The sequence below is a fragment of the Stenella coeruleoalba genome, assembly GCF_951394435.1.
Source record: "Stenella coeruleoalba genome assembly, chromosome: 3".
In the NCBI taxonomy this organism is placed as follows: Eukaryota; Metazoa; Chordata; class Mammalia; order Artiodactyla; family Delphinidae; genus Stenella; species Stenella coeruleoalba.
This window is the reverse complement of record NC_137148.1, coordinates 55,241,950-55,267,833: the sequence shown is the minus strand read 5'-3', so window position 1 is coordinate 55,267,833 and position 25,884 is coordinate 55,241,950. Positions and strand designations below refer to the sequence as shown.

The 25,884-nt window shown below is 41.5% G+C and overlaps 1 protein-coding gene across 2 annotated transcripts in view; it reads left to right on the top strand.

Annotated features, from left to right (window-relative positions):
* Nucleotides 1–869: 869 nt before the first annotated feature.
* Nucleotides 870–25,884, top strand: part of CCDC125 (coiled-coil domain containing 125) — a 31,292-nt gene continuing 6,277 nt past the window's right edge. The window contains exons 1-9 of one of the 2 annotated variants that reach the window (XM_079915280.1): nucleotides 870–932; nucleotides 8,209–8,558; nucleotides 11,271–11,332; nucleotides 12,842–12,928; nucleotides 13,880–13,957; nucleotides 14,625–14,710; nucleotides 18,405–18,487; nucleotides 22,758–22,873; nucleotides 25,250–25,357. In XM_079915280.1, the coding sequence (XP_079771406.1) occupies nucleotides 8,249–8,558; nucleotides 11,271–11,332; nucleotides 12,842–12,928; nucleotides 13,880–13,957; nucleotides 14,625–14,710; nucleotides 18,405–18,487; nucleotides 22,758–22,873; nucleotides 25,250–25,357 (930 nt within the window). In that variant the 5' untranslated portion in view covers nucleotides 870–932; nucleotides 8,209–8,248. Of the gene's footprint in view, nucleotides 933–7,870; nucleotides 8,559–11,270; nucleotides 11,333–12,841; nucleotides 12,929–13,879; nucleotides 13,958–14,624; nucleotides 14,711–18,404; nucleotides 18,488–22,757; nucleotides 22,874–25,249; nucleotides 25,358–25,884 lie in introns of those variants that run through there. The other variant, XM_079915281.1, reaches the window with a different exon arrangement.

Here is a 25,884-nt window from a genome sequence, read left to right as displayed (position 1 = left end):
CCGTATATTCACAGGAATGGGTGGCCCGTATAGCAGCTTTCCAGGCCCACCAGGCCCTGCCCTCTGGCTCCTTCCCACTGCCTGGCCTTTGCCCCAGCAGCTCCTCTGGCCTACAAGGCCCCTTCATTCCTTAGCTCTGAAAGCCTGCTTTTCAAGAGCCGCCGCTCCAGCTCAGCTCCATCTTTCTCTTACTCGATTCCTAGACGCTTAATATTTGAACCAGCTAATTTTACCTTCACTGACGCACGCACTGCCTCGCCCTGTTTTTCTAGGTCTCGAGCTATTATTTAAAACTCGGTTACGCACAGCTGGTCACGTTACCGGGGTCTAAGTCGGACAGAGCTACCTGCGTCGTCCCCTAACCGTGTGAACTCCGGCTCTGGCGCAGAGCCAGGGGGCGGTGTCGGGCCCCCGGCCGCCACGCCCGCTTTTCCGGTGGGGGCCGCGCAGCGCGGTCACGTGGCTGGAGGGACGGCGGCCAGCGCAGCGTGGAGTCTCGGCCTCAGGTGAGCGCGCTCAGGGGGCGGAGGGACGGGGGCGGCGCGAGGCGGCCGGGGTCCAGCTCACTTAGACCTGCTCTCGGTTCCTCACCCGCCAAGGACAGTGGAGAGGGTCCGGGGCCAGACCCCCGGGCGGGGCTGCGCAAATTCGAGAAGCTCCGCAGGTTATGTACAAGCTGGTAAACTGGCTCCTTCTAACGCTCTTGCTAGTTGAATGTCCTCATCTTATATTGTAGAAATAAGGAATAGATTTTGAAAGACTCTTTCTACCTCTCTCATCTCCTCCTTTATTATTATTTTTTCTATATTTTTCTGCTAATTATGAGCCTTAAAACTACAGCACAGTAAATGCAATGTGGTATCCTGGATTGGATCCTAGAACAGAAAAAGGACATCAGTAGAGAAACTGGGGAAATCCTGCTAAAGTATTTGGTAAGTGCGTGTATCAATGTTAATTTCTTATTTTTGATAAATGTACTCTAATATTGCATTAGAGGAATTTGGATAGAGAGCATACAGGAGCTCACTGTACTATATTTGCAACTTACTGTAAATCTAAAATTATTTTAACATTAAAATTTAAACAAAATCCTACAGCGGTATGCTGCAGATCACTGTTTACAGAAAGGGCTGAAGTCAGTTCCTTTTTTGCCAAGCCTGACAGGAATTACGTGTCTGTTTGATCAACTTGTTTGCTAAGGAAGTAGTTGTCTGGCTAGTGGGTGTGGATGCTTCTAGTTCAAGTTTTCCGGGCAGGAATCTGTTTTCTTTTTCAATTCCATCCATTAAGTGTCTCTGGAACACCTGTTATGCGCAAGTAAATGAGAGACACTCATTCCCTACAGTAGTAGGGCTGTGTGTGATAAAAAAGCAAGTCAGGTAGGAAATACGGACTATTAGAAGGATACAACGCAGAGCTAGGAGGGCTCAGAGGTAGAAGAAAGCACATCTGGCCCAGGGGAGTCAGGAGGGCTACGGGAGGGAGTGGCTGTCATGAACTGAGGAGGGCCTGAGAGGAGAAAGCATTCTGGGTGGACAATGGCTCCGGCAGAGGCTTTAACGAGACCAGGCTGAGGGGGCCTGGGAGCAGGTACAATCCCTTTTCCACGGAAGCACAGAGCATGCCCAGGGAATACTGGCAGATGGCACAGGAAGTGAAAACTGGTTACGTTGTGGAAAACAAGGTGACACCTACTTTAATCATATATACCATGGGAGCTATGCAATGTTTTTGGGCAGGAGAGGGGCATCATTGGATCTGTGCTTGCAGATGACTGAGTTGGCAGCAATGGCTTGGAGTAGATCAGTTAGGGAAGTATTGGTTTAGCCCAGGAGAAGTAAAAGAAGTTCATCCGGGGCTGTGAAGTTGATATGCAAAGAAGGACATGGTTTGGGGAGATTTTGTGGACCTAGAGGACTTGGCAACTGAAGGCACTGAAAAGAAGAAAAAGGAAAAAACTCCAAATCCCAAAGTTTTGGCCCTGGATGTTTTGGAGCGTGATTGATGGGTTTGCAGAAACAGAGGGCTCAGCAGGAGACCTGGGGTGGCAGTGGGGAGGGTAATGCATTTGTTTTTGAACAAGCTGTGTTTGAAATCCTGGCAGGATATCGAGCTGGGGATGTGTATTTTAAGAGTTTTCAGGAGTGGAAGCCAAACATATACAGAAGGGACAGGAAGAGGCAAAGGAGTCTGAGTGGGCAGGTAGGAGCCAGTCAGGGATCCCTGTGGGGTTGAGGAATGAAGGTGGGCCGGGGGACTTGGACATGGTGAGTCAGTAGCATCACAGCTTCTGCAGAAGCGCAGGAGCCTGAGGAATGAGGCTAGATCTTAGATTTAGCAATTAGGAAGATACACGTCACTTTCAGAGTTGTTTTAATGGAAGAGTAGAAGATTGTGTGCTCACGGTCTGTAGTCTGTTCATTCAGTCGCCATTCCCAAGTGGGCCAGGAGCCAGGGATATGGATTCTAGTTCTGGCCCTGCCACTGCCTGTGTAATTTTGGGCAAGTCATGTATGCTTGGGCTGGCATAAGAAGACACCCATAATAAGACCAAAAGGACCTTTTTATTTCTAGCAACACCTAATAGTCCATAGAGCCAGGGTTCCATGGGGCACACTTTGGAAAATGCTGCTATAGAGCCAGAATTTTAGAGGTCTAAAGAACAGAAGAATCTTATCCAGTCCCCTGACTTGACAAATGAAGAAACTAATACTCAAATTCATATTAATGAACATTGATTTCAAATATATTGATAGTGTCCAAAATACCCCTATAAAGTAGTTATGCTTAAAGCCATTTTGGAAATCCTAAAATAGGCTCTGAGAGATTAAATGACTTGTCCAGGATCACAGAGCAGCACGTGGTGGTGTGAGATTTGAACCCAGGCCTTCTGGGTCAGGGCCCTTCTCTGTCACACATCCTGCTGCCTCCTTGGTTGTCAGCCTTGAATGCATTTAAAGCTGGTTGAATGGGGCTTCCGTGGTGGCGCAGTGGTTGAGAGTCTGCCTGCCGATGCAGGGGGCACGGGTTCGCGCCCCGGTCCAGGAAGATCCCATATGCTGCGGAGCGGCTGGGCCTGTGAGCCATGGCCGCTGAGCCTGCGGGTCCGGAGCCTGTGCTCTGCAACAGGAGAGGCCACAACAGTGAGGGACCCGTGTACCGCAAAAAAAACCAAAAAAACCCAAAACTGGTTGAATGGAATGTTAGTAACTTCAACTTTTTTCCCCTTTCTTAGAAGAAATGTGTTCCAAAAGTCACGTCTTAACCACTGGACCACCAGGGAAGTCCCGACTGCATTACATATTAATATTACTATATAATTAGTATATAACAGTGGGAGAGTACACAGCCAACAATTCCCAAAGTTACATTTTAAAAAACACTAGAGCATTAGACCATGTGAAAGCTCATTTTGTTCAACTCTGAACAGTAGGAAGGTGTACCTGTGACACCTGAATATATGTGGCACATTGAAAAATATTCTTAGCTGATCCTGTGATTGCTTACTCTTTCCTCTTATTGCTTTTTTCCTTTGCGTTGACCAATTCTGTTTTCTTCACTGTTGGCTACCAGACCCTGACCACGCCCTTCTTAACAGAGGCAGGAGGCTGCACTAGAGGTAAAATACAGCCTCTTAGGGATTAGTCTTTGATTCAGTAAGTAATATCCTATCAACCTTGACAAATAAAAATAGACAAACATTTTTAAAAATTTATTTATTTATTTATTTATTTATTTTGGCTGCGCCGGGTCTTAGTTGCAACATGTGGGATCTTCTTGTGGCATGAGGGCTTCTTAGTTGCGGCACGCAGACTTCTTAGTTGCAGCATGCGAACTCTTAGTTGCAGCATATGTGCGGGATCTAGTTCCCCGACCAGGGATCGAACCCAGGCCCCCTGTATTGGGAGCACAGAGTCCTACCCACTGGACCACCAGGAAGTCCCTAGACAAACTTATTTAGGAAATAAACTTGTAGAGGAACCAAGATGATTTCATAAAAATTTTGGGAAAAAATGAGTCCAATATACTTTGTTGAGTGTTGCCAAACTAGCTATTTTAGACTTTTACTCTCAGTTTTACTTGATATCATAAATAATAGAAACTTGGTTTACTCTGATGTTAATCTCATTGAAGTTCTCTGAAAGATAGAAAGCAGTGGCTAAGAGTCTAACAGTATCTCTGACGTGAGGGGTCTAGATTCAGAATCTGGCTCTCTCTCTTTTTAGCTATGTTATTTAACCTCTCTGTACTTCAGTGTAATTGTCTAGACTTAAACAACAATAGTATTGTCTTGTAAAGTGTTTGTGAAGATTAAATAGAATAATCTAAGTAGAGCACTTAGAATAGTGCCTCGCACACAGAAAGCAAGCAACAAGTGCTAGCTGTTATTAGATCATGGCTTAAAGGTTGTTGCCAATTTTTTAAATTAATTAATTAATCTATTATTTATTTTTGGCCATGTTGGGTCTTCCTTGTTGCACTTGGGCTTTCTCTAGTTGTGGTGAGCGGGGCTGCTCTTCGTTGCAGTGCACGGGCTTCTCATTGCGGTGGCTTCTCTTGTTGCGGAGCACGGGCTCTAGGCGTGTGGGCTCAGTAGTTGTGGCTCGCGGGCTCTAGAACACAGGCTCGGTAGTTGTGGCATATGGGCTTAGTTGCTCCGCATCACGTGGGATCTTCCCGGACCAGGACTTGAACCTGTGTCCCCTGCATTGGCAAGCGCATTCCCAACCACTGCGCCGCCAGGGAAGCCCAAGTTGTTGCCAATTTAAGGCATCCAGTTTAATCATTTTCTTTTCTAGGAGGACACAGCTGATTAACACACTTCTCGTCTTTTCGCCTAATCCAGTTAAAAGGTCTTATTTTTTTTCTGTTTTTAAAAATACATTTTAATATATTATTGAGGTATAATTTACATATAATAAAATGTACCATTGTAAGTATATGGTTTAATGAGTTTTGACAGACCATCATTCCAGTCAACATACAAGACTTTTTCATCACCCCAGAAAAGTTCCCTCATGCCCTTTGAAGCCAACCTTCCCACCCCAGGTAACCATTGATCTGTTGTTTTGCCTGGATTTCATACAATACATGGTTCTTCTGTTAGCATAATGTAAGATTCATCCACATTATTGCATATATCAGAAATGTATTATTTATTACTGAATATATTCTGTGTGTGGACTACCACAATTTGTCCATTTTCTTGTTGATGGACATTTGGATTGTTTTCAGTTTTTTGGCTAATTTGAATAATACTCTGAACATTCATGCACACATCTTTGTATGAACACATGTTTTCATTTCTCATGGGTAAAGCTTAAGAATGCAGTTGTTGGGTCACTTGTTTGAAAGAAACTGTCAGACTTTTTCACAGTGGTTGTACCATCTTATACTCCTGCCATCCGTGTATTTGGGTGTCCACATCCTTGGCAACACCTGGAATTGACAGTGGTACGTGGTGGAATCTCATTGTAGTTTTTTGTAATTGTAATCTATAATTCCTTGATGAATGATATCGAGCCTCTTTCCATCTATGTATCTTCTTCTTCCTTTTTTTTTGGCTGCGCTTTATGGCTGGATCTCAGTTCCCCGACCAGGGATTGAACCCGGGCACCGGCAGTGAAAGTCTGGAATCCTAACCACTAGGCCACTGGGGAACTCTCCAAGTATCTTCTTTTATAATGTATCTCTCTAAAATTTTTAAGGGCCTTTGTTTGTTTTGTTTTGTTTTTTAATTTTTTTTTTTTTTTGGTATATATATATATTTTTTTTTACTGGTACGCGGGCCTCTCACTGCTGTGGCCTCTCCCATTGCGGAGCACAGGCTCCGGACGCGCAGGCTCAGTGGCCATGGCTCACGGGCCCAGCCGCTCTGCGGCATGTGGGATCCTCCCGGACCGGGGCACGAACGCGTGTCCCCTGCATCGGCAGGCGGACTCTCAACGACTGCGCCACCAGGGAAGCCCCTGTTTTTTAATTTTTTAAGGGCCTTTGTTTTTAAACATTGAAAGTGTATGGTACCTTGACCCTAAAAATAACAGAAACCCCTTCAAACATGATAGATTTATTTGGCATCTTTGTGTGGTTTTAAAAGTGGGAGACTAAGAGAGAGACTTAAGCAAAAATACAAGACTGAGATTTAATTATTTTTGAATGTCCTGGTAAGCAATTACTTAAACAGCAGGATATTTAGAAAGGATTTCAGATGTGTTTATTTTCCTTTTTTTTTTAAAAAAAAAATGAATCTTGAGAAAAGGATGAAATATTTCTAAATACCTTCAGCAAAGCAGCTGTTTTGAAATGGCTAGTGGTGAAAGTCCCTCTTCACTGCCCTTGTACCGGAGGGACAAGGCTGAGCATTTCCCGTGCTCTGCAGCCAACAGGTGGACACTGTCACCAGGTAGGTGCCCACAGTGGGCTCCACACGGGGTGGGGGGGTTGCTCAGTGATGGGCATTTCTCTGTAGGGCTTTTTTTTTTTTTTTTTTTTTTGCGGTACGTGGGCCTCTCACTGTTGTGGCCTCTCCCGTTGCGGAGCACAGCCTCCAGACGCGCAGGCTCAGCGGCCATGGCTCACGGGTCCAGCCGCTCCGCGGCATGTGGGATCTTCCCGGACTGGGGCACGAACCTGTGTCCCCTGCATCGGCAGGGGGACTCTCAACCACTGCGCCACCAGGGAAGCCCTCTGTAGGGCATTTTTATCCGGAGTTAGCCCCAGGTTATCCGGTGTGGAGCCTTACAGAGGTGGCTGTTTTGTTTTTCACCCCAGGCAAGTATTTCAGTTTATTGGTTTTATTTATTTAATTAATTGATTTATCTACCTATCTATCTATTTATTTTGGCTGCACTTCGAGGCCTGCAGGATCTTAGTTCCCCTACCAGGAATCAAACCTGCGCCCTTTGCAGTGGAAGCACAGAGTCTTAACCACTGGACCGCCAGGGAAGTCCCTCAGTTTGTTTGTTTATTCCTTTCTCCCTTTATCCACTTATTTAAAAGTACTGTTGCGCACTGATCACGTCTTAGATAACTGTGTAGGCACTGGGCATGCATTGTGATCCAAACAGACCAAAATCTCTACCCTGTGGAGCTTGCATTCCACATCGGGCCCTCGGGAGCGGGTTTGGGCTCTGGTAGAGGAAATGTCCAGGTCGCACTACCTTTTGAGAAGCGTAACAGGCAGGCCAGAGCCACCTTCTGCTTCCCTAGGCTCCCAAGTGTACTGCTTTCCCCCTTTGAATGGTGTGCTTTGAAAAATGAGTAAAATATAGAGGGGTATGTTAGAAGGTCATAAATGCCAAGAAGAAAAGTCAAGCAGAGAAGTGGGATAGTGAAGAGGAGTTGGCAGTTTTAGGTGGGGTGTCAGGAAAGGCCACGCTGAGAAGGTGACGCTGCAGGAAAGACCCGAGGAGGTGAGGAACCAGCTGTGCATCTGGCTGGGGGAAGAATGTTCCAGGCAGAGGGAACTCGAAGCTCTGGGGCAGGAATGCCTGGCTCGGTCAGTAATACCAGGGAGGCTGGGGAGGCCAGGGTGAGGGTACGGGGCAGAGGTGAGCTTGGGGCCTCTCGCCATTGGAAGGGCTTTGACTTTTACTCTGTGCTGAGCAACACTGGAGGGTTTTGAACACAGGTGTGGCATGGTTAGAGAAAGAGAGGGACGATGGGGGGGACCTTCTTCCCTCCATCTGTCACTGTCCCGACAAAACCTCTCCTAATCGTATCTGCACAGAAATAGAAAATGAACCAAGTAGAGCCGTAGGAGAGAGCGTAAGGGCCCTGAGCACCTGAAGTAGAAAAAGCGTTGTGAGGAACAGAGGCAAGATGGTCTTAGTCATTGGAAGCTGGGTTTTCAGAGACTCTTCTGAATTTTATACAGCCCTTCGGCTTGTGAAAACTGATCCCTTTCCTTTGTAAGCTTGTCAGGGGCGTTCTTTTTCCTTGGCAAAGCCTGATCTGCTTTATCCTGATCAGTAGATTATTGGATTCAGTAAAAGTCTTTCCTGTTTCCTTGGAAATAAGGAGTCAGATCTTTTCTTACCCGAAAAGTCCTGAAATGTCAAACCGCTTCAGTTGGATTGCAAGGGGCATCTGTGTGCTTGTGCATTGCTGGCTGTGCCTGCAAAATACAGGAAGGAACTTTTCTTCCCTGGCAAACCCCACCTGGATTATACTGACGGCTTTTTAACTCCTGTTTTCTCTTAACTGCAGATAACGTGTTTATCCCTACGGTAAAGGCGGCACGTGGCTGATGAGCATGGAGGCGAGGCCGCTGAGTGAGGCAGAGGGGCAGGCCTGGGAAGCAGAGGACGATGACATGGCAGAAGGCGATTTAGGGTATGGCCTCAGAAGAAGGCCCGGCGGCATTTATGAAGTGCAAGTTTCACATGTATTTACATCTAGAAAAAGATCAGATGGAAAGGCCTTCAGTCCTCCCCCGTTTTCAAGAAATGGGGAAGAAAGAAACAGTGCCGTTTTTCAGTATTCCAAGCATAAGAGCTTGCATGATACATACCCGGAAGGACCCCAGATTCCCTGTCACGGCCGACAAAGTAGCACTGGTAAGAATGCCCAGCATCCTCTTTCTCCTTCTCTTTTCTGCCCTGTGGATTTTACCAATGCTCTCCGCCTCCCAACACATGAAGATGGGTCACCATCGTGGATTTTAGAAATTTATCTTCATTCACCTCTAGAGGTTGATTGGTGATGGTAAAAGTGATGTTTCTGTCTGCATGTATTATACAAATTGTGAAGTACAGTAATTATTCTGCATCAATACATATATGTTAGTTATATCAATAAGTAATTACTTACCTTGCTTTTCTTGTGAAGTAGTGGTATACTTCATTTGTTCTTTTTTTGTCTTATTCAACAAACATTTATTGGGTACCTGTTAGGTGCCCAGCACAGTACCAAACTCTGGGAATAACATCAGTAAATAAAATAGTCAAAGGCCCTAATGTCATGGAGTTCACATTCTGGTAGAGCAGACAGAAAATAAACCTGCAAATCAACAGCTATGTAACATCAGGCAGTGGTACGTGAAAAGACAGTGAGTGAGTGGAGGGTCTAGGGCGCTGCTGTTTGAGGCACAGGTCAAGAGAGGTGACATTGGGCTTCCCTGGTGGCGCGGTGGTTGAGAGTCCCCCTGCCGATGCAGGGGACGCGGATTCGTGCTCCGGTCCGGGAAGATTCCCACATGCCACGGAGCGGCTGGGCCCGTGAGCCATGGCCGCTGAGCCTGCGCGCCTGGAGCCTGTGTTCCTCAATGGGAGAGGCCACAACAGTGAGAGGCCCGCATACCACAAAAAGAGAGGTCACATTGGAGCACTGCAAGCCTGATGCTCATCTGGGGAAGGAGTGTTACAGGCAGAACACACAGGCTTCAGGTTGTTTTAGGGATGTCATAAAATTCTCAAAATTAATTTATCATAAGTAAAAATAAATTGTGCTGTACACTAAGGAGAGAATAAAATTCAGAATCATATTGTGATAGAATGTTACAACTGCGAAGTGACCCGGAACTGGTGGATGAGTCCCAGCCTGCACTGAGGTACAGCTCTGGTGTGGCTGAATCTTTTGTAATCCACATTGTAAAACTTCCCCACCAAAGTGGAACAAACACAATTAGAACAACATGAAAATAATTTAAGAAACATTTCAGATTTACGAAAACATGGTGCAGCTGGGGATCGATCTCTGTCCTTCAAAATCCTTCTTGAAATTAGGATGGGATTATTTATATATTCTTCTTCCAAGTCCTTATCATGCATAGAGGATGGGTACTGTTTTGCAAGCAAGATGTTGAAAATTGAACATTATGCTAAGATGCCTTTACAAAAATGTGAGGAAACTACTGGGATATAAACAAGAAGTAATAGTAATGGTATGAGCTCCTATATTTTTTGAGTTATCAACTTTTGTCTTTTTATCAAAGTTGACTTGATCCTAGGTGAGAATATTGTGTTAGTTTCCTCTTGCAAATAGGCAGTTTCCGAATTACCAGAAATTTAATGGTTTAAAACAACATAAATTTTATTCTCTTACAGTTCTGTAGGTCAAAAATCCAAAACAGGTTTCACTGGACTAAAATCACGGTGTTGGCATGGCTGCCTCCCTTCTGGAGGCTCTAGGGGAGAACCCGCCCCCTTGTCTTTTCCACCTTCTAGAGGCTGCCTTCCCTGGCCGTGGTACCCTTCCTCCGTCTTCACAGCCACTTCTCCCGCTGCCTCATGCTGATACTGACTCCCCTGCCTCCTTCTTTCATTTATAAGGACCTGGGTAATCCAGAATAATCTTCTATCTCCAAGTATTTAATCACACCTGCAAAATCCTTTTTGCTAGGTATTCACAGGTTCTGGGATTAAGATGTGGACATCTTTGGGGGCCATTATTCTGCCTACCACAGGTGTTAATAGAATAGAACTTGTCATTGTCAACCCAGTGTTACTTTTTAAAAAATTTAATTTATTTTTTTATTTTTGGCCACACCATGCTGCATGCAGGATCTTAGTTCCCCAACCAGGGGTTGAACCCATGCCCCCTGCACTGGACCGCCAGGGAAGTTCCACAATGTCACTTTTGTCCCTCATTGGAACCCTGAATTATCAGAGTAAAAACATGACTTAGGTTTTCCCTTGGTTACTGTCATGTTGATGAAAGTTCAGAATAGCAAAGAAAAGAATTGTTTTGAGAAATTTTTAATGTCCTTCAAAATATTCTTTCTAAATTTTTTTGCTTCTTTTTACTTCCTGTTCTCTTGCTATAATTTATCACTTCAATGTTTTTCTATTGCCAGTGAAACTGCAATGTAAATGAAGTTCCTGGGAAGCCCAGATTAATGTCTCAGTTGATCGATCCCATTAAGGAGAGAATAATTGAAGTTACTGGAGACTTCTAGTGATTCTCCTTGGAAAGAAATTAAATTCAGGTTATTTCTTAGATACTCATATCACGATATTGATCAGGCTTAAGCCAAACACCAAGATTTATTTACTCACCAACATTCATTAATACTGTGTTTGGATATAGTAAGTCACCAATTCATTAACAACAGTGTTATTTTAGAGTCCTTTTTTTTAAGAGTCTTTCGATTCAAAAGTATGTGTCTTTTCATTTGTGGAATGTTCTAAGCTGTCTGTTTTTATCGTCATTTGGTTTATTACAGTTATTTTCTCGTTTCAATTTAGGGAAAGGCTGTATTTGATATTTTGTAAACAAATGTCCCGTATTTAACTAACTAAAGAAAATATTTAATTTTTTTTTCCCTCTAGTAGATTCTGATTCAGAGTTGTCAAATGTGGAATTAAGGCAACGTCTTCAGGAAACTTTAGAGGTAGGTCCTCTGGCTAACATACAAATTCTCATGTGAATAAAGTCCACTGATAGATATTTTGTGTAAGTATTACTAACATGGTATGGAAGTCAACTGTTGGCTTTCCAGAGATTCTCGGTCCACACTGTCAAGCTCATAGCTTCCAACTGGCCTCCGCATCTCAGTGGCTTCGTCGCCTCATCTCTCCGAAAGGCTGTTCGTATAAACATGCCCTCCTGTTCTCCTTTCCAACTTATTTCGCTAATCTCCTCCTGGAGAAAATAATCACTCCCTTCCATCTGTCTTCCCAGTATGTGTGACTTGAAATAACCTGACTTAATTGAACTTCTTTGAAGTCAGAGGACTAGAAAGTACCCCAGGGGGTCTGAGGAGACCATCCATCTTGCTGGGAGTTGGAGTTTCTGTGAGGGTGCTTGTCCTTTCAGGAACAGAAAGCCCGTCTTAGTGTGCATTTGGTTTTTTTGTTTGTTTTTTTGGGTTTTGTTTTGGCCGTAGCATGTGGGATGTTAGTTTCCCGACCAGAGGTCGAACCTCAGGCCCCCTGCAGTGGACACATGGGGTCTTAGCTGCTGGACCGCCAGGGAACTCCCTTACTGTGCCTTTGTATCTCTTCTGGTGACCGCTACTCTACTGGTTTCCTAGGGCTGCCCTGACAAACTGGTGTCTTAAAAGAGCAGATCGCGGCTTCCCTGGTGGCGCAGTGGTTGAGAGTCTGCCTGCCGATGCAGGGGACACGGGTTCGTGCCCCGGTCCGGGAAGATCCCACATGCCGCGGAGCGGCTGGGCCTGTGAGCCATGGCCACTGAGCCTGCGCAACCGGAGCCTCTGCTCTGCAACGGGAGAGGCCACAACAGTGAGAGGCCCGCGTACTGCAAAAAAAAAAAAAAAGAGCAGATCGATTCTCTCTCAGCTATGGCGGCTAGAGGTCTGAAATCAAGATGTGGGCCACGTTCCCTCTGAAGGGTCTAGAGGAGAATCCTTTACCACCTCCTAGCTTCTGGCGGTTGCCGCCAACAACCTTTGGCTTGTGTCACACCAGTCATTGGATTGAGGCCTACTGTAATCTAGTATGACATTAATTACATCTGCAAAGACCCTATTTCCAAATAAGGTCGAATTTATGGTACCAGGGGTTAGGACTTGAGCATATCTTTTGGGATGGGGGGCACGGTTCTACCTATAATAGCTACTGTAGCCTGTGTAGCTGATCATGTTCTTATTTTATGTGGTCTAAAGCTTTTCCTCCAAATTATTAACTGTGTGTGTGGCCTAGATGGGTAAAAGCAAAAGATTTGGGCTTTTAGTCATAACTGGCACCTGACAGCAAGCATCTCAGTTTCAGCATGTCTGGTCCACTTATAAAGCCTGGAGGAATTTCCAAACTTATTTTGTAAGGTCAGAGCACTTGGAGTCAAAGTGAATGTTGAACTTAAATGTAGACTGTCTAAATTGATCATTTGGGGTTGCATATCTCACAGATAGGAAGACTAATTGTATTTTTCTCCTCAGGAGGTAGAAATTTTGAAAACTGAACTTGAGGCATCTCAAAGACATCTTGAAGGTAAAGAGGAAGCATTGAGAATTCTTCAAAGCAATGTAAGAAGTTACTTTTACACTTTCATCAGGTACACATTCCAATGATAGGTAGTATGGTTTTATCTTTTATTTTTTAATTTAATTTTATTTTTATATTTTTGGCCATGCTGCACAGCTTGCCGGATCTCAGTTCCCCAACCAGGGATTGAACCCGGGCCATGGCAGTAAAAGTGCCGAATCCTGAACACTAGACCACCAGGGAACTCCCTGGTTATAGCTTTTAAAATAAAAGCATCAGTGTTTAATATAGTTTTTTTTTTTTGAGCTATAGATTTTTAAAACAGCTTTATTAAGATATAACTTAACGTCATGAATTTCACTTGTTTTAAGCAATTTATTTTTACTAAACTTAGAATTGTGTAACTATCATCACAACTTAATTTAGAACATTTCCATCACCCCAAAAAAGGAACCTCTTACCCATTAGCAGTTATTCCCATTCCCATCCCCAGCCACCACTAATCTACTTTCTGCTTTATAGCTTTGCCTTTTCTATTTCATAAATAGAACCATACAGTATATGTCTAGATTCTTTTGCCTCTTGATTCTTATAGTTAGCGTATTTTGAAGGTTCATGCATGTTGTAGCATGTGTCAGTGCTTTCTTCCTTTTTTATTGCCAGATAATATTCCATTATATAGATATGCCACATTTTGTTTATCCATTTACCAGTTGATAGGTATTTTGGGCTATTATGAATAATGCTGCTATGAATGTTCATGTACATGTCCTTGTGTGTGAAATCCATTCATTCATTCTCACGTTCATTGGGAAAGAACCAAACCAAGATCTTCTGACTTTTGAACTATCAAACTCTATACAAAAGGTCTCTGTGGGAATCTCATCTCAAGGTACTTTTCTACTGTCTTAAAATAAAAATGTGAACTTCACCTTGCATATAAGGGTGATTGGAAATTTAATTTATACTGTTACAATCTTTATTTTTCTTAGGCAATATTTGGCAAAGCCACAAGTCATACCCAGGCAGTGCTTCAAAAAACTGTGGAACAAAAGAGATCCTTGGAGAAGGTATTTGACCACATATAGCGTATAGTGTAGACTTGTTCAATTCAATAAGCTTTCAAATAGAATTCCCTTAAAAATCACCGTACCAGTGGATATGTCATTTGTGCATACCCTCTGCTAGGTGTACTTCAACTTCATACAGTCGCTTCCCTTTTGGAGCTTATAATCCAAAACAGATTGTCACATGGGCTAAGCCTGCCAAATCGACACTTCCTGTTTTTCTTCTTTTCCTATTTTTCTTCTCCTGCTTGCCCTGCAGAGCCTGCCTCTTTCTGATCATCTCATCTTCACTAAAAAGGTAGTTAAGAATCACCCTAGATGGTCATCTTCCTATTCCTGTTTTACTCTCCCTTGGTGGGAGTGTCCTGGGCTCAGACTTCCAGGAGTATATGTTGGGGTCTGCATGGGTTGGGGACAATGAGAAATCTAGGTTCAGGGCAACAAATTTGAAATGTTCCCTATAATAAGTAAGCTTCAGCAAAGCTTTTTGAGTGCTAAAGAGGCATGTCATATGTGTTTATAAACATCATAGACTCTTTTTGAGCAGTAATTAGTTTTTTGTCTTTAACCTATTTCTGTGAAGTGACTAAATGATTTATTTCAGATATTCAAAAGTCATGAAATGATTTATTTGTAGTAATTTCCTTGAAAGTGTTTTTTTTTTCTATAGGAAATAAATGCCTTGCAGTGGGAAATAGAATTTGATCGCAATAGATTTAAAAATATAGAGGAATCTTGGATCCAAAGATATGACAGGTTTGTATATTATTATTCCATAATTTTTCTTTGGAAATTTTTAAACTGTGTATAATTCAAATGTAGCTTAGGCTTTCTTCTTTTTTGAGCACACTAAGTATAAAATTCAGGGAATTCCCTGGTTGTCCAGTGGTTAGGACTTGGTGCTTTCATTGCCATGGCCTGGGTTTAATCCCTGGTCGGGGAACTAAGATACTGCAAGCCACGTGGCACAGCCAAAAAAAAATAAAATAAAATAAGATTCATATTGCTTACCCACTTACCAGTTCCATATTTTACTGTTACTGTTAATTTTCTTTCTTTAAAAACTAGTATAAACTGTATATTAAAATACAGTTTAAGAGCCATGTTTCCCAAGTTATTTTAGCCTTGCACTGTTTTTTCAGTCTTTTGAGCAACTCTTGTATTAGTGTGAATTTATTTAATAGCTTTGACCTTATGAATATGCTATAATTTAATCACTGAGAAATTGATTTGGTATCTGGGGTTATAGATGGCTTTAGTACCTAATTTTAAAATTTATTACTTCTTAACTCTTAATTTGAGATAATTGAAGACTTACAGAACAGTTGTAAGAATAGAACAACTCCTATATATCTTTCACCGAGATTCTCCAAATTTTAACTCTTTATCACATTTACTTTATCATTCTTTTTTCCTTTCTTTCGCTCTCTTTGTAGTTAAATACATAAATATAGAGGTAATATTTTCTGAACCATTGTGCATATATAGGGTCCCGTTACTCTAAATACTTCAGTTTGTATTTTTTTTTAAAAGGGACGTTCTCGTTTATAACATAATATAGTTACAAAAATCAAGACCTTAACCCAATACTATTATTTAATGTGCCAGCTATATTACCAACTATCTTAATAATGTTCTTAGAGCAAAAGAGAAAAAACAATTTCCCCTGTTCAGGACCAGTCCAGAACCACATGTTGCATTTGGTTGTCATGTCTAAATTTTAGTCTCCTTTAATCTGAAACAGTTCTTCAGTGTTTATCTTTTATAACCTTTACATTATTTTGAGGTGGACAGACCCATTATTTTATAGAATATCCTACAATGAGGGTATCTGATGCTTCTGGCTTGAATTGGGTTGTGCATTTTGGGCAGTATTACCACTGAAGCAATGTATTCTTAGTCCATCACATCAGGAGGCATGTGGTGCTGATTTGTCCTATTCCTAGGATGTGAATCTTGATCACTTGGTTAAGGTATGGTGTCTGCCCTCATTCTCCACTATTAAGTCACTGTTTTTCCCCTTGTAATTAATAAGCATCTTGTGGAGAGATACTTGAAAGTTATGTAACTATACTGTGACTCAGCAGACGTTTCACCCACTCGTTTTTGTATCCACTGATATTCTACCTGAAGCAATTATTACTACAATGTTGCCAAATGGTAATTTTCTAATTCCCTTCTTCCTTCTACATTTGTATGTTGGCATTTTACTGCAAAAAAGAGTTTTTCCTTCTCGTTTGTTTATACCAATACGGATTCAAGGATTCTTGCATTATTCAGTGGGTTAAAAGCTATTACTACCATAATTTCTTTTGATGCTTAAAATTTTCCAACTTCGGTCAGTGGGAGCCCCATCAGGCACAGGTGTTCCTGTGACTTTTTGACGTTTATTTTTCTTTGAGCACTTTCTTGCTTCCTGGTACAAGATATTCTAGGCCAGTATGCCTACAATATTAGGTATCTCTTCAAGGAGCAGCAGTTCCTTTTAATGGGGAATGGTGTTTAGAAATCAAGATCTGAGTGTGCTAGGTGTGCTCATTACTACTGAGGATTCACTGCGTGAAGTTCCTCTCAGAGGACAGAGCTGGAAAATACACAGATGCAGACACACATATATATACATCTATCTATCTGTCTTTCTGTGTCATCGATTTATCATCTATCTACCTGTCTCTTTATCATTTATGTATGTATGTATCTGTCACATATCAATGAGATCATACTCATATCTCCAATTGCAGACCACCACCACAGGGTTCATCTTAGCCTTGCCCCTCTCTGCATTTGTAAGTCCCACAAGGAGACACCTGGCTCCAGTTACCCTGTATGTTTACTTATTTGTTCCATCATAGACTGTACAGAAAGTAACTTTAGAATTGCTAATACATACCATTGTAAAATCAAACCCATTAACTAGAGTTCCATATTTGTTTACAGTTTTGTTTTTAGCCTGAATTAAATTTAGCCTGAATTGTAATTAAAAACGGTCACCAGATCATCTGGTCTAATTTATAACTTTAAATAAAATACCTATCAAGACGTGATATTCCTAGGGAATATTACATGCTGTGCTTGGGACAGGCCTCGTATCATTAAAACGGTGGTCACGAAGTTAAAGTTTCTCAATTAAAAGTGAAATATGGTTCACATCATAAAAAAAAAATTCTGTATCCATGTATGTGACGCATGTTGACTGTATTGTGGTGAACATTTTGTGATATGTACAGGTGTTGAGTCATTGTGTTGTACACCTGAACTAATGTAATATGTCAGTTATATCTAAAAAACAAAAAATGTAAATCTAAGACATTCCCTTTCCATGAATTACCTACAAATTAATAAAACCTGAAATCAGTTTCTCAAGCAATGTCTATAGCCCTTGAGGAATAAAGCACCTTTTTTTTTCCCTTTATAAATTTATTTATTTACTTATTTTTGGCTGTGTTGGGTCTTCATTGCTGCGTGCAGGCCTTCTCTAGTTGCTGAGAGTGGGGACTATTCATTGTGGTGCATGGGCTTCTCACTGCAGTGGCTTTTCTTGTTGCGGAGCATGGGCTCTAGGTGTGTGGGCTTCAGTAGTTGTGGCACGTGGGCTCACTAGTTGTGGCACGTGGACTCAGCAGCTGTGGCTTGTGGGCTTAGTTGCTCTGCGGCATGTGAGATCTTCCCGGACCAGGGCTCGAACCCATGTCCCCTGCATTGGCAGGCGGATTCTTAACCACTGCACCACCAGGGAAGTCCCGATGGTGGGCAATTTAGGAACTCTTGTAAGTAATTCCAATTTTCATTCAATAGATAAAGCTCCCTATGTATCTTTTTCTTAAATTGAGGTATGATTGACATATAACAGTGTATTAGTTTCAGATGTACAATATAATGATTTGATATTTGTATATGTTGCAAAATGATCATCACAATAAATCTAGTTAATATTCATTGACGTACATCATTACAGTTTCTTCCTTATGTTGAGAACTTTTAAGGTCTACTCTCTTAGGAGCTTTCAAATACTGTACAATAATTGTTAGCTACAGGCTTCATGCTGTACATTGCATCCCCAGGACTTACTTATTTTACAACTGGAAGTTTGTACCTCCCTATGTATCTTTTTATGCAAATTTTGGAAGGTGACCTAAGCATGTAGTTGGTGTTCAAATGGTTATTAACTTGATTGAAACTTTAGTAAAGAGAATGAATGTTCAAAATAGATGACTTAGAGGTATTTCTGGTTCTCATACTTTCTCAGCTAAGTATACAGAAGGGTTAAGAGTAAGTTCAAAGTCTAACCACACTCCTTTAAATTTTTATTTTATTACATATATAAATTCTAGACTGTTTTGATGTAAGAAAAATTATATTAGAGTTTTCGTGTTCTAATTATGGGATTAAATATTCTCATTCACCTACAAAGTATTAATGTTTTAGTTACTTGGAGGGTACTTTTTTCCAGGCTAAATTGTGAAAATGCAGTCCTCAAAGAAACTTTGAAACTGAAAACAGAAGAAATTAAAATGCTCAAGTCTGAAAATACAAGTAAGTAGAGTGGTATTTTGATAATTCTTTTAAAATACTATGTTAAAAGATCAGTTTTATATAGAATGTCCTATGTTAAGAACAAAATATCAATAGACAAAGTGCTAATATTTTGAAGTAACATATTTTAAGGATAAAAGAGAAGAAATGCATCAGTTAGGTTTTTTTTTTAACATCTTTATTGGAGTATAATTGCTTTACAATGTTGTGTTCGTTTCTGCTGTATAACAAAGTGAATCAGCTATATGTATACATATATCCCCATATCCTCTCCCTCTTGCATCTCCCTCCCACCCTCCTTATCCCACCTCTCTAGGTGGTTGCAAAGCACCGAGCTGATCTCCCTGTGCTATGCAGCTGCTTCCCACTAGCTATCTGTTTTACATTTGGTAGTGTATATATGTCAGTGTTACTCTCTACTTCGTCCCAGCTTACCATTCCTACTCCCCGTGTCCTCTAGTCCCTTCTTTACGTCTGTGTCCTGTCCTGCCCCTAGGTTCATCAGAACTATTTTTTTTTTTTTTTTAGATTCCATATATATGTGTTAGCATACGGTATATGTTTTTCTCTTTCTGACTTACTTCACTCTGTATGACAGACCCTAGGTCCATCCACCTCACTACAAATAACTCAGTTTCATTTCTTTTTATGGCTGAGTAATATTCCATTGTATATATGTGCCATATCTTTATCCATTCAACTGTCGATGGACACTTAGGTTGCTTCCATGTCCTGGCTGTTGTAAATAGAGCTGCAATGTGGTGCTGCAAAGTCATGTGGTACATGACTCTTTTTGAATTATGGTTTTCTCAGGGTATATGCCCAGTAGTGGGATTGCTGGGTCATCTGGTAGTTCTACTTTTAGTTTTTTAAGGAACCTCCATACTGTTCTCCATAGTGGCTGTATCAATTTACATTCTCACCAACAGTGCAAAACGGTTCCCTTTTCTCTACACCCTCTTCAGCATTTATTGTTTGTAGATTTTTTGATGATTCTGACTGGTGTGAGGTGATACCTCATTGTAGTTTTGACTTGCATTTCTCTAATGATTAGTGATGTTGAGCATCCTTTCATGTGTTTGTTGGCAATCTGTATATCTTCTTTGGAGAAATGTCTATCTAGGTCTTCTGCCCATTTTTGGATTCTTTTTTTTTTAATTTAATTAATTAATTTGGCTGCATTGCGTCTTCGTTGCAGTGCGCGGGCTTCTCACTTGCAGTGGCTTCTCCTGTTGCGGAGCATGGGCTCTAGGCGCCTGGGCTTCAGTAGTTGTGGCTCATGGGCTCTAGAGCACAGGCTCAGTAGTTGTGGTGCACGGGCTTAGTTGCTCCATGGCACGTGGGTCTTCCCGGCCCAGGGATCAAACCCGTGTCCTCTGCCTTGGCAGGCGGATTCTTAACCACTGTGTTACCAGGGAAGTCCAGGTTGTTTGTTTTTTTGATATTGAGCTGCATGAGCTGCTTGTATATTTTTTTGGAGATTAATCCTTTGTCAGTTGCTTTGTTTTTACATATTTTCTCCCATTCTGAGGGTTGCCTTTTTGTCTTCTTTGTGGTTTCCTTTGCTGTGCAAAAGCTTTTAAGTTTCATTAGGTCCCATTTGTTTATTTTGTTTTTGTTTTTGTGGTACGTGGGCCTCTCACTGTTGTGGCCTCTCCCGTTGCAGAGCACAGGCTCCGGACGCGCAGGCTCAGCGGCCATGGCTCACGGGCCCAGCCGCTCTGCGGCATGTGGGATCTTCCCGGACCGGGGCGCGAACCCGTGTCCCCTGCATCGGCAGGCGGACTCTCAACCACTGCACCACCAGGGAAGCCCCCATTTGTTTATTTTTATTTCCATTTCTCTAGGAGGTGGGTCAAAAAGGATCTTGCTGTGATTTATGTCAGAGCGTTCTGCCTGTTTTCCTCTAAGAGTTTTATAGTGTCTGGCCTTACATTTAGGTCTTTAATCCATTTTGAGTTTATTTTTGTGTATGGTTTTAGGAAGTGTTCTAATTTCATCCTTTTACATGTACTTGTCCAGTTTTCCCAGCACCACTTTGAAGAGGCTGTCTTTTCTCCATTGTATACTCTTGCCTCCTTATCAAAGATAAGGTGACCATAGGTGCATGGGTTTATCTCTGGGCTTTCTCTCTTGTTCCATTGATCTATATTTCTGTTTTTGTGCTAATACCATACTGTCTTGATTACTGTAGCTTTGTAGTATAGTCTGAAGTCAGGGAGCCTCATTCCCCCAGCTCTGTTTTTGTTTCTCAAGATTGCTTTGGCTATTTGGGGTCTTTTGTGTTTCCATACAAATTCTGCAATTTTTTGTTCTAGTCCTGTGAAAAATGCCATTGTTAGTTTGTTAGGGACTGCATTGAATCTGTAGAGTGCTTTGGGTAGTATAGTCATTTTCACAATGTTGATTCTTCCAATCCAAGAACATGGTATATCTCTGCATCTGTTTGTATCATCTTTAATTTCTTTCATCAGTGTCTTATAGTTTTCTGCATACACGTCTTTTGTCTCCTTAGGTAGGTTTATTCCTGGGTATTTTATTCTTTTTGTTGCAGTGGTAAATGGGAGTTATTCCTTAATTTCTCTTTCAGATTTTTCATCATTAGTGTATAGGAATGCAAGAGATTTCTGTGCATTAATTTTGTATCCTGCTACTTTACCAAATTCATTGATTAGCTCTAGTAGTTTTCTGGTAGCACCTTTAGGATTCTCTATGTATAGTATCATGTCATCTGCAAACAGTGACAGTTTTACTTTTCTGACTTGGATTCCTTTTATTTCTTTTTCTTCTCTGATTGCTGTGGCTAAAACTTCCAAAACTATGTTGAATGATAGTGGTGAGAGTGGTCAACCTTGTCTTGTTCCTGATCTTAGAGGAAATGGTTTCAGTTTTTCACCATTGAGAACGATGTTGGCTGTGGGTTTGATCAGTTAGGTTTTCGAATTAAAAAAAAATTTGAGGTGAAATTCACCTAACTTAAACCATTTAAAAGTGAACAATTCATAACGCTTATAAACATCTAGTTCTAAAACGTTTCCATGACTACAAAATAAAACCTTATACCCATTAAGCAATTTCTCCTGATTCTCCCTTTATCCTTTAGTTTTTATACTCAGTGTAAACAAAATGGTAGAGTACCTGATGTTTGAGGAACCTGAGTAGGTGTATGTTTATTGGGAATCTAGTAGGAAAAGTATAAAATTGTATAGTTATTCATAATTTTTTCTCATAAAAGTGTCTTCTGTGACTTTGTCACAAATACAAATATTTTTCAAAATATTATTTGACTCATTAAGGACTTGAAATTATATAGATGTATGTGTATACACACACACACACAGAGCATATCTTTTATATAATGAGTCACTATATGACAAAAGTTAATGAAAGAGTATTAATGTGGTACCAACTTTTTAGAAATCTTTTTTTTGGCCACACCATGTGGCATGTGGGATCTTAGTTCCCTGACCAGGGATCAAACCTGGGCCCCTGGCAGTGAGAGCCCGGAGCCCTAACCACTGGACCGCCAGGGAATTCCCAGCAGAAACTCTTTTGAAGTGGTGGCTTGAAAGGCATAAAATGAGTGCTCAGTCAGGTCATGGGCCCGAGAGCGGCACTTTACATAGTGTAGTAAGTGAACTGTGGCAATCCCCTGGGTGAGAACTGCACACACAGATATGCTTCTCCACACCAGTGATTTGAGCAGATAGTGATTTCCCCCATGTTAGGTTGGTGCCAGGACAGAAGTTGCTCATAACCACTACTCCTGTCCCTTCCTCCCTATCCTTCCACCCTATAAGAAGAGAGGGAAAGTTACTGTTATTCTGCTTTCCAGTAAGTAGCAGGACCCCTCTTGTTCTAAATATTTGCGTTGAGAGCCTCTTGTGAAAACTAACTAAAAGAAAAGTCTGATAGAGTTTGGAGAGCTGGTAGAGTTGACTTTAATACAATATATGAGATTTCATCATCTGATCGTCTCACAGTGTGGATAATTAGCCTTTGTATGTTCTCCTTTTGAAAATCCTACAAAGTTTCTTTGAGCAAATGAAGACCAGACTTCGGTTGCAAAATTATTTCCACATTAAAATTAACATTTTATCTAGTTTTAACTCTCTTGATACCCACTATTCTATCAAATTTTCTGGTTGGAGACAGATTTTGTGGGTAGTTGTATATCCCTTGCTTAGAAGAAGTATGTGGTGTTGGTTTAACTGGATTAGGTGAGGCTGGGGTTAGACCTCCTAACACTTTCTTACATGGCCCTTCCTAGTTTTGAATCAACAGTATTTGGAGGCCCTCGCCATGCTTGATATCAAACAGCAGAAGATGGCTCAGGAAAACACATGCCAGGACACAAGTGGCTTTACAGAGGTTTCAGGTCTTGAGGTAGGTAAGCAGGTATGAAAGTTTAGTAGGAGGGAAATTTTCCACTTCCATTTTCTTTCTGCTGTCGCCATCAGCTCCACTTCTAGGATAGAACCATACTTAGCAATTTGAGACCGAGGGTGAGAGAGGCCCAGGTCCACTCTTCAGCCGTGCTGGTACCATACCTTTCAGGCACAGCATTCTTGGACATTAGGGGATGTGCTAGCCACTTCCTGTGCCTTTTATTTCCTTTTTCTACAGCTTTAGCAGAAAGTATGTTAGTAGTATCTTCCCTGGGTAGAGGCTTACAGCATCAGAGTACTTTGCCACACATTTTTTAATCTGATCTTCGTAATGGTCTTTTGAGGGCTGCAAAGCAGGTATTATCCCCATTTTACAAAGGAGGAAACTCAGGCTCAGTTTTGGTTACTTTCCCAAAGTGATGCAGTCACTCTGGGGTTGAACCAGGTCCAGGACAAAGATCTGCTGATGCATTGCTAATTGCTTGCTGAGGTGTGAAATGTCTTACAAATGTTCTGGGGACTCATGAGAAATAAGTGTACCAGTGGAGTGAGAAGGGGTAGCCATTCACTTATTATAGAATTTCAAATAAAGCAACTAGTACTAATAATAGCAAATATATAGTCCTTAGTAAGTGCCAGACACTAAGTGATTCACATAGATTAACACATTTAATTCTCACAACTACCAAATAAGGTGAGTACAATTAAATCCCTGTTTTACAAATGAGGTAATTTTGGCACAGAAGGTTTAAGTGATTTGCCCAAAGTCAGAAAGCTACTAAGTGGTGGAGCTGGGATTTACACCCAGGTAGAGTTTTGAGTCTGTGCTTTTGATCACCATGCTCTACTGCCTGGGTGGAAAACTAGTGTAATAGCAAAAAAAAGAAAAAGAAACTGAGCGGAGAGAAAGTTCAGAAAAAGCGTGCTTTATTATAATCTTGAGTAGGCTTTAAGTAACGTTATGGCAGGCAAGAACATGGGCCCTGAGCCAGTTGATGAAGGAGCACTGAGGTAAGGACATAGAATTAGGATGCAGAGGTCCTTGCAGAAACCTTGCATTTTTATATTGGCCCTACCCAGGTCTTAAGTTGCTTTTGGCAACTTTCGCAGCGACAATTATCAGGAGCGGGAAGTTGAAAAGGGAAGATACCAATCTGCCACATAGCCGCCATTTGTACACTTGAGTCAACTGAAAGCTCACTGTGTACTTCACAGTTATCATTAATGCAAGAAGGAATTTTCTGAAATAGCCTTTACACTAAGAGAGACCATGGAATCTTCCTCTCTAAACAGTCTCTAAAATAAGATTCTGTTTTAAGCCAGTCCATGGGAAATTTATAGCAGCAGGAAGCTTAGACAATAATTTTGTAGTATGTTCCACATGAAACTTTAAAAGATATGGCACAATATGTTACATAGACCGCCTCCATTAAATTGGAAGCTGTTGAAATATTTTGGGAAAGCAACTTGTGGTTAGTTGCCAAAATGGGTTTTTAAAAAAAAGTACAACAGGGCTTCCCTGGTGGCGCAGTGGTTGAGAGTCCGCCTGCCGATGCAGGGGACAGGGGTTCGTGCCCTGGTCCGGGAAAATCCCACATTGCCGCGGAGCGGCTGGGCCCGTGAGCCATGGCTGCTGAGCCTGCGCGTCCAGAGCGCGTTCTCCGCAACGGGAGAGGCCACAACAGTGAGAGGCCCGCGTACCGCAAAAAAAAAAAAAAAAAAAAAAAAAAAAGTACAACAGTTCTTACTTTTCTTCTGGCTACAGTGATCAACCAGGAGTGACCCACATGGATTAGTTTCTTCATTGTGATCCAAAGACAGGTTTTGAAGGATGAGGGCCATATGCAATTCCAGAACAGTGGATGAGCCAAGAAATATATTAAGAATTTATTACATGATCATAGACCATTTTTTTAGGAGTGGCAGGATGATTGTTTTCCTTAGAATTCACTCATTATTTCTGAGCATGCATCTCTCCTGGCAGGACCTGACAGTAATGAATGCTGGATAGCAAGGCCAAACCCAGTCACAGGAAATCCATATTGTGGATGTTTAGATTTACTTCGTTAGGTCAAGTTCCTGCCAAGAACTCAGAAGTACAGGAAACTGGTACCAAGTGAAAGGTTTTGGAGCGTGAGCAGAAGGAATGCAGAATTCCTGTGTATTTTTGTTCCAAGTAATAACAGTCTCTCATTTGTAAATTTCCCCTTGGGTCCTGAAATCATGGTCTCAGCTTCCCATTTTTGTTTTCCTTTGCAGTTTCTTTGAATTAGGTGCTTGAATAAAATGTGCATGGGTTTGTGTGTGCGCCCCGTGTTTGTGTACGGCTGAGCAACGTGGCACTTAGTAACGGATAATTCTTTTGGATTTAAAGCTTGCAGTCCTGGGAGCCTGCCTTTGTCACGGTCCCAGAGGGAGCCCCTGTACCTGTGCCAGACTGGCAGCATCTACTAGGAAAATGCTCCTTCAGGTCAAACAGGAGGTATTGTGTTATCAAAACAGTAAAAGCTTTGGTTTTGCTTCTCCATTAACACAAAGTAGAATAAATGGAAGTATATGTAATAATTAGCTTAATTTGGTAGTCTTTGGCTGTGGAACTTATTCTTAGTTTTAAATGATAACATTAACATATAAACTGGATTTTATTTACATTACTTGGCACGATATTGCAGCCATGAAAAGTTGTTTGCCTGTGTTTTAGTTAATATTTCCTAAGTTCATATTTCTTTTGTCTATACATGGCCCTAAAATTACTAGATATTAGAGGAAAAGGCACACATGCTTAAAATCACCAGGATATGCAACACCGATTAGCTGAGAGATAAACATGAAGCTTATTAGAAAAGCTGCAAGGTACAGTTGAAGGAAACTTTGTGCCAGCCAGACCTAGGTTTGAATCTCAGCTCCATCATTTTCCAGCTTTGTGGCTTTGGATGCGTATGTTAAATGGAGGCTAATAACTAGTTTGGAGGGTTGTTGTCAAAAATAAACACGGTAGACATATAATGT